Here is a 16,791-nt window from a genome sequence, read left to right as displayed (position 1 = left end):
GTGGTGACCATGAGGCCTTCCTCTACTGCTCCCAAATTCATCCATCTGCGTTTGTGAATGTTTAAGTGTGTTGTGTGGGCATGTGTCTGCACCAGCCTGAAAACTTCTCTAGACAAGGGCAGGAGATACCAGAAGAAAATCCTTTCCAAAATAGGCAGTCTGCTGGGGGGCTATTATAGTTGAGAGTAGTAATCCAGGGTCTGTGGCTGCAGGGAGGAAATCAGTAAAGAATTAATGTGTACAATTTTTCTTCATTTTTGGGCAAGGCAGAGGCAGTCGTGGGATAGCCTGGTCAAATATCAGTCAAATAGATTAAAAAGTTAATAATACCTAGGACCACTTACTTCCTTTGTGCCAAATTCTATAGTAAGCATTATATATGCACTCCCTCATATAATACTCACAAACTTAAGAAATTGCTACTAATATAAACTTCACTATGCAGATGGATAAACTGAGACTCAAAAGATAAAGTAACAAGTCCAAAGTCACAAAGTTCCTAACTAACTATGCCAGATTCAAATTCAGATCAGCCTGCTTCAAGGATGGCCAGGTAATAAGTATTAACAGGCCCTGGGAATGGAGCCCCTAGTTGTTACTCTACTGTTTCCAGTGTGAGGATATGACAGATCCAAAAACATCCCAGCAGCAAACAGAGAAAATTAGCTTCTCTCAAGATATCTAGAACTTTCAAAAATGAGGACACTAACAAATTTTACTTCTATTCCTCCATTACAAAACCTACTCATCTTTCATCTGCCACCCCCAGTCTGAGCTGATAGAACACAACTACCTAAGGCAAGTTACAAGTCTTTTCTGGGCCTCAGTTTCCTTATCTGTAAAATAAAGGCCTGTACTTGTTATGTGTAGAGTGCCTTCCTGCTCTCAAGAAGTAAAAGACAGTAAGCAGCTGTCACTGCCTGGCTTCGAGGAAGAAAAGAACCTTCAACACCCTCACTAAGGTTGTCTCGAAAAGCAGTCTGATTTTTTTTTCTATTGTGCAAAGCTAAAAAAAAAAAAAAAAAAAAAAAATCCCTCCTTATACCCCTCTTTTATTGGATTTGAAGCCACTGTGGGAAATAGGAAGAACGGGAGAGTGGAATATCACCCACTCTCGCCTCCCACCCTGGATCTTATCCCACTCACAGGGATGTGCCGATTGCCTCTGTACCATGTGCTTAGTGAGCCTTTAAATATTTCAAGATGTATGAGACATTATTTCCTGTTCTCTTTTATTCTGATAACAAGCTGTCTGGGCCCTCTGCCAAAGACCCAATATCTTTGTGCAATTCTACATGAATATGATTTTTGTCTATGCCATGGTCACCCTTAAGGAAAATAAATAAAACTAGCATTGGCCATAAGGACACTTACCTCTCTATTGTTTCTCATGTAATAAAAGAAAAGTTTCATCATTACAACACTGCAGCAGCAGCATGAAGACAGGTGTCTGACGGGAAAGGATGGACTGGGGTTTGTTGTTCTGAGTGACCTGAGCAGATGTCACTTGACAGGTCCTCATCTATCAACCAGAGGTACTCTTATGTCAAAGAAGATTCTCTCTCTCCCTCATTCTGTTCTCAGTTAGAGATTCTGACCTTTGGGTCCTTAATACGTTCTTACAAAACTGCAAATAGTAAAGCGTTAAAAAAATAAGATCATAATTCAAAAGCTTTCCAAATATCAGTCCTAGAAAAATTAGTAATAATAGTGTTCCTCAGGGGAAAAAAAGAGTATCAATATCGTATCAGTTTGGAAAGAAGAGTTATAATCCATTATTAGGATATATGTGATCAGGGTCAAATTACAGCCTGTGAGAATAGGACAGATCCAGGAAGGGAATTCAATTCATGATGGGTCCTGGGTTGGCAAATGGAAACAGCTGTCCCCTGGCACAAAGTGGTAACCAAAAAGGAAGGACAGGAAAGCCCACATACTTCTGGCACAATCCACTCTTATGTCAAACCACAGGGCCCTTACCCGGTATTTCTTTTCTTGTTCGAATTTTTCTTCAAATTTCCGAATTTTTCGCTTGAGACTCTGGATGTGCTTAGTGAGCTGGGTAATGGTCTGTGGCTCCTTGCCATCACCACAGCTGCACCGTGAAGAACTTCGGGGCCTGTAACAATTGTAGGGAGGGACAGAATCATCAAAACCCATGGTCTTCCCATAAACATTGCTGCTGGTCTATAAACCAAGCTTCCTGGATTAGGGCAGTCTGTTATTTGATGAGTCTACCATGGTGGCATCTGCTTATTATTAGAGACCACCAATCACAGAATTTCATTATGGGAAAATGCCATCAGGGACTTCAGTATATAAATGTCAGAATATTAGTCCAGGAAAATGCATTTCCTAAAGCTTGGAGGAGGCCAATTTAAGACCAAAAAGAGACATCTTGCTGTGGTGTCATCCCTGACAGGTTGCATGAGACCCACCTAATAACATTTTAAGAAGATATACTGACACAACAGAGCCTTTGAAAATCTGATAAGAGGAATGGACCCCCCCCCCCATAGAAAATTCATTCACCCTCTCACATGGCACATACTTTATAATAGCAAGAATCCACGAACTCCCTCAAGTCCATCAACAGACAGCCTGTGGGCTCAGGTTTGGATAAATTCATTAATGACCACAGAAGTTACCAAGGAGAAACTAGGGATTCCCTGCACATGTTTTCAGTCAAGGAATACTCATTTTAGCTATGCATCAAAATTATTTGTAGAATTAAAAAAGAAGTGCACAGTTCCACACTTTTTTTTGGCGGGGGTGGTGGGGGGTTGGTGAAGGGCAGCCATTGTAAGCTACCATTTTTCTAGAATCTAAGAAATTGAGGTATACGACTCCCAAGCACTGCCACAAGCCATCTTTTGAGGCCACTGTGGGCATGGAAAGAATATTAAGCTCACCAAGAAGGATATTCCTTATATCTGCATATATATATATCCTTACTTAGGACTCTTCTCATTTCACCAGAAACGTTCAAACATGCAAGCCCTGGGGTATCCTGCATTCCCTGACCATTTCCTCCTGAGACAGCAAGACCTAACACAGCATTCCCAACTAGAAAGTACAGACTGTTGCCATGCATTGCTCAGGTCTCACAGTTGCATTTGGTAAGCATGTTTGCACTATTTTAGACCTATACTTCATTGTAGGTTATGAATGTAGTATTGGAAAAACTGTATGAAATGAGAATAACAAAACAATGTTTTCTTACATCATAAACTGCTGAGTGCTGGGTGGAGAAGGGGCTGATTCAGGGTCTAAGTTGAATCTCTGGCTTTGGCTGAAGATGGAGCATCGTGGTGACAGCAGTGGGTTGTCACCATCAGTGATGTGACAGAGCAGCCTGCTAGTCCCAACAGACTGGAGGTCTTCTGGTGCACTGTCTGCTTCATTCTGCCCGTCTTTGTGGACTGGTGCAGGGTCTGGGGAAACAAGATAAATCATCAAGACCTAGAAGTGACAGAGGCCTTGAGACTGTCATGTTCCTAAGATCATAAACATTCATTATAATGTCCTGCCTCTTTGTCATTTCTTCCTTCTGGGGATATGAAAAGCTTTCAAACTACTGTCATATTTGTTCTCGGAGAACCTGGGCAGAAAATATTAAAGCCGCCACCACCACCACCCAAAATGGAAACACAAATTATTTTGGTATGAATTATAAAATCAGCCTAGCCCCAAATTACAAAAACCCTCTATTTCATATTATTTGCATATGTTAAAGGGTGTATTACAAAATGTTACAGTGAAAAGGGAAACAATAAATGGAGCTGAAGCAAAAGAGGACAGACTATGAGGAAGAGAAGAGACAACAGGAATGCCAGTGAAGGCAGGAGAGTGAAGGACGCAGGGAGGTAGGGAGAGGAGGCCATGGAGAGAAAGTCGTTCGGCAGTGATTAAAAATGATGGAGAACTCTGCTTATCAACATGGAATGATGTTCAGAATATACTAAATGAAAACCACAGATTTCAAAACAGTAATGATTCCATTTTACGTAAAAAGCATACATTTTTGTGTCCAAATAAATGTACAAAAAGATCAAAGAAGCTACTTAGAAAGTACAACACATGGAAGAAAAAGCCTTGAGTTGTCCTGAGTATTTGCTGGGCAAAACTGAGGAGTTTTGGCTGCTTCTTCACTAGGAATGATTCTGTTTATTTTTCAAAATTTTATGTAGCATTTTATTTTTGACAAAACAAGACAAAACAAAACAAAATAAAACAAAACAAAACAAACCAAGAACAAAACCTGCTCCAAACCCTCTCCCCAGCTAGGATGCTAGGTCTGTGCCTGAATTCTCTGATCATTCCCCCTCTAAATGAGCTCATTAGCTTCCTACCCCAGGGTCAGTCCAGAAGGTGAGCACACCTGTGCTATGGAGGCGAGAGCAGGGAAGTGAGGAACATCAGGACATGGAGTCAGAGTGGCCAGGATGAGAATCTCTACATCATGGGGCTCTAGACAGCTATTCAAGCAGCAGCCAAAACTCCTCAATTTTGCCCAGCAAATACTCAGGACAACTCAAGGCTTTTTCGTACTCCTACCCCAAATAAAGAAAAAAACAAATGTTTTCTGGGTGAATACCCTGAAAACCCTGCAATCCACTTTTCCAAAATAAACATTTATCAAAATTTGGTCCCGGATGACTCTTAATCAGGTTTAAAATGGCTCATGTTTCCCAGAGCTTGAAATGCAATTTGCTTTGTGTAACATCAAAGGTCTGACCCCTTGTGTGTTTTCAACTGGCTTCTTCGCTGTTGAGTCGCAGGCTGGGAGCCGGGATAATGCCTCCTATTGTGCCTCTGAAGTTCACGGACAGCATTCTATCAGTGGCGGAGGCTGGTCAGAAATGCAGATGAGGCCTGGGCAAGAGGCGGGCCAGGCCTGCAAGCAAGGAGCACTCCTGTGTCAGACAACTCGCCACAGGCCACACCCTTGCTAAGAATAATTTACCCAGAAAACACGGTTTGGCAGGAGCCCTGAGGAGTAACAGGAGTAAGAGCTACTAATCAATAAATCACAACATGTGCTAACAATCACTTTCAAAACCCACCAGGAGGTATACAGTTTCCTTACCAAATCCTTTTCTTAAATCACTAGGCCCCGAGAAGAAATGCATTGTATTCATATTACCTGTCTCTGAGCAGAGTCTTTTGGTAATAATGATGGGGAAGAAAAGAATCTTTAGCAAGCACCTGGGACCAGTGTGTTTTGGTTGAAATGGGAAAGGTCTGAGGCCTTCAGCTCTTCAGCTCAGCTGGGGCCTAGGGTCAAAACTAACAGAGTCTCTTGGTGCTGTTTTATAAAGCCAAAGTGGAGGCACTAGGGCTCTTAGCCATCTGGCTGAGGTGGAGGTAAGAAGAGGGTCCACAGGGCACAGTGCTCTCTTGTGATGCTGGGCAGGGGCAGCGAGCCACTGCTCCCAGTCAGCCACGCAGCCACGAGGGTAAACCACCGATACACTTAAAGCCATTCTCCATACAGCCGTTCTGTTCTCCTTTCAGTACAGTATTCAATAAGTTACATGAGATATCCAACATTTTATTATAAAACAGGCTTTGTGTTAGATAATTTTGCCCAACTGTAGGTTCATGTAAGTGTTCTGAGCACCTTTGAGGTAGGCTAGGCTAAGCTAGGATGATTAGTAGGCTAGCTAGGTGGATTCAATGCATTTTGGACTTACAATATTTTCAACTTACAGTGGGTTATCTGGATGTAACCCCATTATAAGTCAAAAAAGATCTATATCTGTATATAGATAGAGCAGAAGAGTACATATTTTATATAAATTAATATATTTACTATGTATTTTACATAGATAAATTTCAACCTGTAGTTTTTTTCATTTCAGCTTCATCTTAGGTTATGATGGCCAAGAAATAATGAATTTGATGTGCTACTTTTTTTTTTACTGACACACATTATTTTAATTCCTACTAAAACTAACAATGTTTGCCCATGCACCTTTGTCTAGCGTATTGGTGAAACATTGCGATAAGGCATAGAAGCTGCTAAATACAGTAACTATGAGAACCATCATTTTAATAATTATCATCATCAGAATAAGGAATTAAATATTATGCTCTCCTATTGAACACCAACTACACACTCAGAGTCCCTATGGGGTTAATACGGGAAATGAGAACCAATATACCCTTCAACATATTGTCCCTCCTACCAGTTCTTATTTATAAATAAGAATAATCATATGTAATATTTCTGGAGTGACTCACTATGTCCTCAACTTGTAAGAGTTTTTGCATGTATTTAATCTTCATAACAACTACATGAGGCTGATAGTAATAAGATCTCCATTTTAAATTCAGTATGGAAGGAGATATAAACTATGTTAGCACCAGGGAAGGTTTGACCAGTGCCCATGATAAAAGACTCCACATCTCTGACCCTACAAGCCAAAGAATATTTCTGGCGGCCTACTCCTGAACAGTAGGGAACAGAGAAGAGAAATAATTATCATCAGTGTGTGAAGGCCAAGAGACCACTTCTGATCTTGCTGCAACCCCAGGTAGAAACAGATGCTGTATTACAGCTGTTGAATATTCAAGTCAAATTTAAAAATATATCTAACGTGAATTTTTAAAGTGATTGAAAATTCAAATAAATCTCTATCTGTGACCACTTGAGATGTACTGCTGAAATCTAATTGAGTAATGAATTAGCCATAGTCTTGTGGATTTGTTGATTTGCATTCTCGGGTTTGCCCTTCATGGTGAGCTTTTATAGGTAGCATTCAGGTACATTCCAAATGCCAAATATCAGCCTTTGTTGGTTTTAAAAGCTAGATGAGCCACAAGTATGTCCATCACTCTAACAAGGCACAAGCATCTGAGCTTTCATCCTGCCTTACCCAAAGAGGGTCAGCAAAACAAAAACTAGAAACAACCCCAAAACATCTGATGGATACACAATGGGTTCAGTTTTAGGTATGTTGAATTTGAGCACCTGAAGGTACAAAGGGGTTAGCTATGGAGTCACAAAAGAGAGAACATGGGTAAGATTGAAGTCATCTTTGTAACTAAATTTGGGGAGACAGGTGAGCTTGCTTGCTTGGAGACTACCAAGAGGGGAGAAGCAGTATCTCCAAGGTTAGAATGGGTGGGGTAAGAGTGAGGACAGATGAAGAGGGATTCCAGGTTGATGTAACTGGCCACGTTACTGAGTGGGGTGTGGTTGGTACTCCAAGTCCACACAAGTAGTGCCAGCTTCTGTGGACAGCCACCAGAAACATCTGGGATCTAGAGGGGTGGGAAATTTGTCACTGTGAAAGCAGGCAGACAGTCTGCAGGTCCAAGAGCCACCTTGCCATCATGTATAAAAGTACAGGATATAGGAGCACCTGGGTGGCCCAGTCAGTTAAGCATCCAGCTCTTGGTTTCGGCTCAGGTCATGATCTCTCAGGGTCATGAGATCAAGCCCCAGGTGGGACTGTGCTCTCAATGGGGAGACTGTTTGAGATTCTCTCTCCCTCTCCCTCTGCCCCTCCCTCTGCTTACTCTCCCTGTCTCTCTCTCTTTCAAATAAATAAATAAATCTTAAAAAAAAAAAAAAAGCACAGGATATAGGCTCAGAAACACCTAGATTCAAGTCCCAATTTTGTCATATGTGTGACCTGGGACAGATTGTTCAATCTTTTACATTCTCAGTTTTCCCATCTATATAATGGGAATTCATTCATTCAACAAATGTCTATTAACCATCTACTGCATGCCAAAACCCTGTTTTAGGGTAGGATGACAACAGTATCTATCTCATAAATTGTTCAGAGGATTAAAAGAAGACAAGGAATCTCAAGTGCTTAGGACAGTGCCCTGGGGAGGGGACATAATAATCCACCAATGTTAGTTGTTGTTTTTTTGTATTTATGGTGCTTTTACCTAGTTAGGGAACTCAGGAGAGGAGTTGGCTGGGTAGAGAAAGATGAAGTCAATTCTGGGTACACTGAGTTAAGGGGCACTTTTGGTCATGCAATGGAGGTGCCCCATAGGCCCGTAGGCCCTGGTTATGTGGAGCTCAGGACACAGAGTCCAACTGAGTTTCATCTCAGCATGCACCTCCCCAAATCTGCCTTCTACAATGGGAGGCAGAGCTGTGAGCCTCATTTTCATTTTGAAGGAGTCAATATATTGATTTTAATTAAAATGAATGGCTAATATATTAGGGCACTGGGCTAGCTGAGCATTGAAAAATCCCCAAATTCTCTCTAAAACCCAGAAAACTACATGGATCAAGAAGCCTCACTCAACTCAGATCTAAACTTATTTCTTGCCTCTGCACTTTTTTATTACAATCTTCTAATTAAATCTCCATCGGGAAATACAGATCCAGGTTTTAGGTTTGTGAGTAGTTCTTTTATGTGTGTATGTGTGAATTTTTATTTACTGCAAGATTACTGTAAGAATAATTAAGTACATTTTTTTAAGTAAGCTCTACACCCAATGTGGGGCTTGAATTCACAACCCCAAGATCAAGAATCACATGCTGTACCAACTGAGTCAGCCAGGTGCCACTGTGAGTAGTTCTTAAATTTAATCCCATCCCTCTTGTTCCCTAGAAAACCGTAAGAGGACAATTTCAGAATATTTTTTTCTTGCATCATTGCAATTATACCTAACATGCAACACTTTTACCAAGTAAACATAACATTCAAATCATAGAAATGCCTAAATACATAAATCTTTAGGTTATATTGACACTGATTATAAGTCCAATCATAACTTATAAGCAGTTTCATAATAAACTTTTAAAGATTTTTTTTAGTATTTTTATAGTCTCAATGGTAAGAATAAGGAATAAATGACCCCTAGTTTAAAAAAAAAAAAAAGCAGTATCAACAGAGGCCTAACCAAAGGAAAATCACATTGTCATTTGGCTAACATGTTGTTCATACTATATACTATTATACTAGCATGTTAGTATCATTTTGGGAAGGGTAAACAGTTTGAACTCACCCAAATTTTCATAAGTGCCTAGACAAAATTAAATATCTTAAATATATTTTAATTTCATGCCATAAATAGCTTAGCAAAGTAAAGTCCCAAGGTAAAAGAACAGAGGCAGTAAAGACAACTAGAATGAATGGAAACAAAGGAAGATAAAGTGGCAAGGTCGTGGCTGAGAAAGAGAAGCAGCCAGAAAGCTGTGGGGGAAGAACAAGTATAAAAACAAAGAGAGACTATGGTGGTGGGGATGGGTGAGAAGGAAGGAGAGGCAGGGGACAAAGATGGAGTTTGCACTGAGGAAACATGCAGCAGACGTCAACTTCTAGCCCATGAAAGACTGAGGTCTTCAGACGTTAGTGACTTCTACCTTAAATCAGAACTGTACTGTGGGCTACGGTAACATGACCTACACTGAAGACAGATGAGAGATCTCCGATCCTGTCATAATGAAAAAGGGAAGAAATCCATGCTTTGCATTGTTTCGGAACAGAACATCTGATGCAAGAATAATTCATATTTTTGGAGGAACCATATTTTCTATACAGCACCAAACCAAATGTCCAATTTGGGGAGGAAAGAAGAAACAATTTTCTAGACAAATCTACCAGGTGATTAAATGAATCTTTGCAAGTTATTCTCTGATTATTCAAGACGTATCCCTTTGCCTATATGCATACTCCCAAAGAACAGTTGAGAAATAACCAAGGGAAATAGCCAAGGCCAATGAACAATTTTTTTCCCCTCCCTGTGTCATAAAAGTGGAGCCAAATGCTCAGATTACAGAGCTCTGCTTGAGCTGTGGGACCAGGGAAAGAGCAACTGTCATCCATGATAGTGTCTAAGATTTGGAAGCACTCTCCTGATATACAGAGAAAGCTGGATGCTGTGCTCTGATTATTTTTCAGCCTAAACAGCTCTCCAGGTCTTCTAGTTAATTCCTGCACAATTGACCACCTCAGTGATACAGCTGATAAAAATATGCTATTAAGGTAACAAGATATTTTTTAAAGCATTTTCATTTATAAGCAGATGTACTTTGCAAAGAAGAAGGAAAATTGAATATACAAAGCAAATGGGAAGACTACTGAAGGAAATTCTAATCTTCAATGGGGGGCTGTATGTTTACTAGGCACATCCAATGTCAGTTAGAAAAAATTAGTCAAAGAAATTGGTCCCAGAGCTCCACAAAGACAGAGCCACAGAAAAGTATGATCCTCAGGGAACTGGAAGAGACAGTGGAGACTAATTCACCCTGGGCTTAGGAATGGTGGTAGGATGGAGGCATCCAGAAGCGTGTCAGACACCAAGCGTCTGGGCATGCCATTGGTCACTTCCACACTGTACTTGTCATAAGCATGGAAGAAGGAATAACCAGAAAGGTTTTAAAATGACCATAATATATGGGAAACTGTGTGCAAGGGAAAAAGGGTATATGAAAACTCTGTACTGTTTGCTCAATTTTCTATAAACCTAAACGTAAAAATAAAATCAATTAATTTTAAAAAAAATGACTAACAACCTACCAGTGAAAAGCCTGGACTCTTGAGTTAGAGCCCCAGACTTGGTCTGAGATGCCACTTGCTCACAGTTATTATGTCCTTGGCCAGGCAAGCCTCTTCTAACTCAGAATCCTCTTTTGTAAAGAGTTGTAGCAAGGACAAATGGGATAACTTATTACCACAGTGCTTGGCCTGCCGTAGAAACTGAATTTAAAAATCTTTTAAAAAATAATCACCTGGCGGGGCACCTGGGTGGCTCAGTCATTAAGCGTCTGCCTCGGCTCAGGTCATGATCCCAGGGTCCTGGGATCGAGCCCCACATCGGGCTCCCTGCTCAGCGGGAAGCCTGCTTCTCCCTCTCCCACTCCCCCTGCTTGTGTTCCCTCTCTCACTGTGTCTCTCTCTGTCAAATAAATAAATAAAATCTTAAAAAAAAAAAAATCACCTGGCATTTTAGGCTATAGGACTGTTTTTTTCTTTCCCTATAAGTTAGTTATATAAACAACCTCAGAGAATATACTGTCATCTATGAATTTTGAAATTGTTAAAAAATACTTTCCTTAGAAAACAAGGGGTTCAGGAGAAGCAAGATGGCAGAGGAGTAGAAGACCTAAATTTCATCTGGTCCCAGGAATTCAGCTAGATAGGGATCAAACCATTCTGAACACCTACAAACTCAACAGGAGATCAAAGAAAAGAATAGCAGCAACTCTCTGAACAGAAAAGCAACCACTTTCTGGAAGGTAGGACGAGCAGAGAAGTGAATCCGAGGTGATATTCGGGAGGATAGACAGCAGGGGCGGAGGCCTCCGTGGGCTGCTTCTGGCAAGTGATAGAGCGGCAGAGCACAAAATCAGAACTTTTAGAAGTCGGCTCTGCTGAGGGACGTCACTCCAGTGGCTAAGCGGGGGGTGGAACCCTCATGGGACAGTGTGGTCTCAGGACCCTCGGGGTCACAGGAAGACCGGGGGTGCCTGAGTGTGGCAGAGCTCCCATGGATCCGAGCGGGGAAGCCGGCTGCAGAGACAGAGCTGAGGCGCGGGCTCTCAGCTCGGGGTTGCCATAAACCGTGATCCACGGCACAGTCGGGCCACTGCTCCTCCAGCAGGGACCTAACAAGCGGCAGATCCAGGGAGACTTCCCTTCCTCCCCCGGGAGGAGCGGCGTGGGAGCGCACCGCAGGGATCTGCTGGGTTTGGAGACTCCACACGGGGTCGGGTGCCAGAGATAGAAACGCTCGGTCACAGGCCGGGTGAGCACGGAGTGCGGCCGGAGACCGGGGAGACAGGAGTGATTACTGCTTTTCTCCGGGGGCTCACTGAGGAGCAGACCCCGAGTTCTCGGCTCCTCCAGGGCGGAGATTGGGAGGCCGCCACTTTCACTCTCGTCCTCCAAAGCCGAAGGGAAAGCTTGCAGGGAACAAAAGCTCCCGAGAACAAACCAGAGCAGATTACTTAGCCCCGACCGGGCAAGGGCGGAGCAATTCCACCTCCAGCAAAGACATTTGGGAACCACGGCAACAGGTCCCTCCCCCAGATGATCCACAAGAACAGCCAGCCAAGACCAAGTTTACCAATCAATGAGAACGGCAGAACTCCAGAGCTAGGGGAATACTGCACATAGAATTCATGGCTTTTTTCCCATGATTCTTTAGTCTTTCAAAGTTAATTTTTTTTTTTAACCTTTTTTTTTTTTTGAATTTTTCTTTTTCCCTTTTTCAACCAACATCTTATCAATCCCTTTTTTAAAAAATCTTTTTTATTTTTCATTTTTAGAGTCATATTCTATCCCTTCATTGTAGTTAACCTTATTTTTGGTATACATATATATATCTATATAAGTTGTTCTCTCTTTAAAATTCTAGGATAGAGTTTCATCTAACAGACCAAAATGTACCCTAAATCTCTAGTGTATGACTTTGTTCTAGTCTCCTGCCTAATCACATTCTCTCCTTTTTTTTTTTAAAAACCTCTTCTTTCTTTTTTCAACCAACTTCTTATCTTATCAATTCCTTTTATAAAATCTTTTATAATTTTCATCCTTACAGTCATATTCCATCCCTTCATCATATTTATCCTTATTTTTGTACATATATGTTTTTCTTTCTTTAAAATTTTGGGAGGCACTTTCTTCTAACAGACCAAAATACACCCAAAATCTAGTGTGTGGCACTGATCTATGCACCAGCCTGATCATATTTGATCATATTCTGTTTTTTGTTTGTTTGTTTGTTTGTTTCTATCTTTTTCTTTTTCTTTTTTTTTTCTCTTTTCTTTCTTTCCCTTCCTTTTCCCCTGGTTTCAGGCCTCTTCTGATTTGTTTAGTGTATATTTTTCTGGGTTCGTTGTTAACCTGTTAGCATTTTGTTCTCTCATTCATCTATTCTCCTCTGGACAAAATGACAAGATGGAAAAAATCACCTCAAAAAAAGAATAAGAAGCAGTACCGACTGCCAGGGACCTAATCAATACAGACATTAGTAAGATGTCAGAACTAGACTTCAGAATGACGATGTTAAAGATACTAGCTGGGCTTGAAAAAAGCATGGAAGTTATTAGAGAAACACTTTCTGGAGAAATAAAAGAACTAAAATCTAACCAAGTCAAAATCAAAAAGCCTATTAATGAGGTACAATAAAAAATGGAGGCTCTAACTGCTAGGATAAATGAGGCAGAAGAGAGAATCAGTGGTATAGAAGACCAAATGATGGAGAATAAAGAAGCTGAGAAAAAGAGAGATAAACAACTACTGGATCATGAGGGCAGAATTTGAAAGATAAGTGATACCATAAGATGAAATAATATTAGAATAATTGGGATCCCAGAAGAAGAAGAAAGAGAGAGGGGGGCAGAAGGTATATTGGAGAAAATTATAGCAGAGAACTTCCTTAATTTGGGGAAGGAAACAGGCATCACAATCCAGGAGGCACAGAGAACCCCCCTCAAAATCAATAAAAATAGGTCAACACCCTGACATCTAATAGTAAAACTTACAAGTCTCACAGACAAAGAGAAAATCCTGAAAGCAGCTCGGGAGAAGAGATCTGTAAACTACAATGGTAGAAACATTAGATTTGGCAACAGACCTACTGACAGAGACCTGTCAGGCCAGAAAGGACTAGCATGATCTATTCAGAGCACTAAATGAGAAAAATATGCAGCCAAGAAGACTACATCCAGCTAGGCTGTCACTGAAAATAGAAAGAGAGATAAAAAGCTTCCAGGACAAACAAAAACTAAAGGAATTTGCAAACACAAAACCGGCCCTACAAGAAATATTGAAAGGGGTCCTCTAAGCAAAGAGAGAGCCTAAAAGTAACATAGACAGAAAGGAACACAGACAATATACACTAACAGTCACCTTACAGGCAATACAATGGCACTAAATTCATATCTTTCAATAGTTACCCTGAATATAAATGGGCTAAATGCCCCAATCAAAAGACACAGGGTATCAGATTGGATAAAAAAACAAGACCCATCGATATGCTGTCTGCAAGAGACTCATTTTAGACCCAAAGACACCCCCAGATTGAAAGTGAGGGGGTGGAAAACCATTTACCAAGCTAACGGACACCAAAAGAAGGCTGGGGTGGCAATCCTTATATCAGACAAATTAGATTTTAAACCAAAGACTATAATAAGAGATGAGGAAGGACACTATATCCTACTTAAAGGGTCTATCCAACAAGAAGCTCAAACAATTGTAAATATCTATGCCCCTAACATGGGAGCAGCCAATTATATAAGCCAATTAATAACAAAAGCAAAAAAACACATCAACAATACAATAATAGTGGGGGACTTTAACAACCCCCCTCACTGAAATGGACGGGTCATCTAAGCAAAAGATCAATAAGGAAATAAAGACTTTAAATGACACAGTGGACCAAATAGACTTCACAGACATATTCAGAACATTGCATCCCAAAGCAACGGAATACACATTCTTCTCTAGTGCCCATGGAACATTCTCCAGAATAGATCATATCCTAGGTCACAAATCAGGTCTTAACCAGTACCAATAGATTGGGATCATTCCCTGCATATTTTCAGACCACAATGCTTTGAAACTAGAACTCAATCACAAAAGGAAAGTCAGAAAGAACTCAAATACATGGAGGCTAAAGAGCATCCTACTAAAGAATGAATGGGTCAACCAGGAAATTAAAGAAGAATTAAAAAAATTCATGGAAACAAATGAAAATGAAAACACAGCTGTTCAAAATTTTGGGATGCAGCAAAGGCAGTCCTAAGAGGAAAGTATATAGCAATACAAGCCTTTCTCAAGAAACAAGAAAGGTCTCAAGTACACAACCTAACCCTACACCTAAAGGAGCTGGAGAAAGAACAGCAAATGTAGCCTAAACCCAGCAGGAGAAGAGAAATAATAAAGATTAGAGCAGAAATCAATGAAATAGAAACCAAAAGAACAGTAGAACAGATCAACGAAACTAGGAGCTGGTTCTTTGAAAGAATTAACAAGATGGATAAAACCCTGGCCAGACTTATCAAAAAGAAAAGAGAAAGGACCCAAATAAATAAAATCATGAATGAAAGAGGAGAGATCACAACCAACACCAAAGAAATACAAACAATTATAAGAACATATTATGAGCAACTGTATGCCAGCAAATTAGATAACCTGGAAGAAATGGATGCATTCCTAGAGATGTATCAACTACCAAAACTGAACCAGGAAGGAATAGAAAACCTGAACAGACCTATAACCACTAAGGAAATTGAAGCAGTCATCAAAAATCTCCCAACAAACAAAAGCCCAGGGCCAGATGGTTTCCCAGGGGAATACTACCAAACATTTAAAGAAGAATTAATACCTATTCTTCTGAAACTGCTCCAAAAAATAGAAATGGAAGGAAAACTTCCAAACTCGTTTTGTGAGGCCACCCTTACCTTGATCCCAAAACCAGACAAAGACCCCATCAAAAAGGAGAATTACAGACCAATATCCTTGATGAACATGGATGCAAAAATTCTCACCAAAATACTAGCCAATAGGATCCAACAGTACATTAAAAGGATTATTCACCACAACCAAGTGGGATTTATCCCTGGACTGCAAAGTTGGTTCAACATCCACAAATCAATCAATGTGATACAATACATTAATAAAAGAAAGAACAAGAACCATATGATCCTCTCAATAGATGCAGAAAAAGCATTTGACAAAGTACAGCATCCTTTCTTGATCAAAACTCTTCAGAGTGTAGGGCTAGAGGGTACATACCTCAATATCATAAAAGCCATCTATGAAAAACCCACACGAATATCATTCTCAATGGGGAAAAACTGAGAACTTTCCCCCTAAGGTCAGGAACGCGGCAGGGATGTCCACTATCACCACTGCTATTCAACATAGTATTAGAAGTCCTAGCCACAGCAATCAGACAACAAAAAGAAATCAAAGGCATCTGAATTGGCAAAGAAGAAGTCAAACTCTTACTCTTTGCAGATGATATGATGCTTTATGTGGAAAACCTAAAAGACTCCACCCCAAAACTGCTAGAACTCATACAGCAATTCAGTAAAGTGGCAGGATATAAAATCAATGCACAGAAATCAGTGGCATTCCTATACACCAACAACAAGACAGAAGAAAGAGAAATTAAGGAGTCGATCCCATTTACAATTGTACCCAAAACCTTAAGATACCTAGGAATAAATCTACCCAAAGAGGCAAAGAATCTGTACTCAGAAAACCATAAAACACTCATGAAAGAAATTGAGGAAGACACAAAGAAATGGAAAAACGTTCCATGCTCATGGATTGGAAGAACAAATATCATGAAGATGTCAATGCTACCTAGAGCAATCTACACATTCAATGCAATCCCTATCAAAATACCATCAACTTTTTTAAAAGAAATGGAACAAGTAATCCTAAAATTTGTATGGAACCAGAAAAGACCCCGAATAGCCAGAGGAATGTTGAAAAAGGAATGCAAAGCTGGCGGCATCACAATTCCGGACTTCAAGCTCTACTACAAAACTGTCATCATCAAGACAGTATGGGACTGGCACAAAAACAGACACATCGATCAATGGAACAGAATAGAGAGCCCAGAAATGGACCCTCAACTCTATGGTCAACTAATCTTTGACAAAGCAGGAAAGAATGTCCAATGGAAAAAAGACAGTCTCTTCAACAAATGGTGCTGGGAAAATTGGACAGCCACATGCAGAAGAATGAAACTGGATCATTTCCTTACACCACACACAAAAATAGACTCAAAATGGTTGAAAGACCTCAATGTGAGACAGGAGTCCATCAAAATCCTAAAGGAGAACACAGGCAGCAA

General features: G+C 40.5%; 1 protein-coding gene across 5 annotated transcripts in view; it reads right to left on the bottom strand.

Annotated features, from left to right (window-relative positions):
- Positions 1–16,791, bottom strand: part of FAM13C (family with sequence similarity 13 member C) — a 152,003-nt gene that overhangs the window by 20,922 nt on the left and 114,290 nt on the right. For all 5 annotated transcript variants that reach the window (XM_078077682.1, XM_036078159.2, XM_078077681.1 and 2 more), the window contains 2 exons: positions 3,224–3,434; positions 1,981–2,119 (listed from right to left, as the gene is read on the bottom strand). In XM_078077682.1, the coding sequence (XP_077933808.1) occupies positions 1,981–2,119; positions 3,224–3,434 (350 nt within the window). The remainder of the gene's footprint in view (positions 1–1,980; positions 2,120–3,223; positions 3,435–16,791) is intronic.

This window comes from Halichoerus grypus, chromosome 7 (genome assembly GCF_964656455.1).
Source record: "Halichoerus grypus chromosome 7, mHalGry1.hap1.1, whole genome shotgun sequence".
In the NCBI taxonomy this organism is placed as follows: domain Eukaryota; kingdom Metazoa; phylum Chordata; class Mammalia; order Carnivora; family Phocidae; genus Halichoerus; species Halichoerus grypus.
The sequence above is the reverse complement of the archived record's forward strand: the minus strand, read 5'-3'. Positions and strand labels throughout refer to the sequence as shown.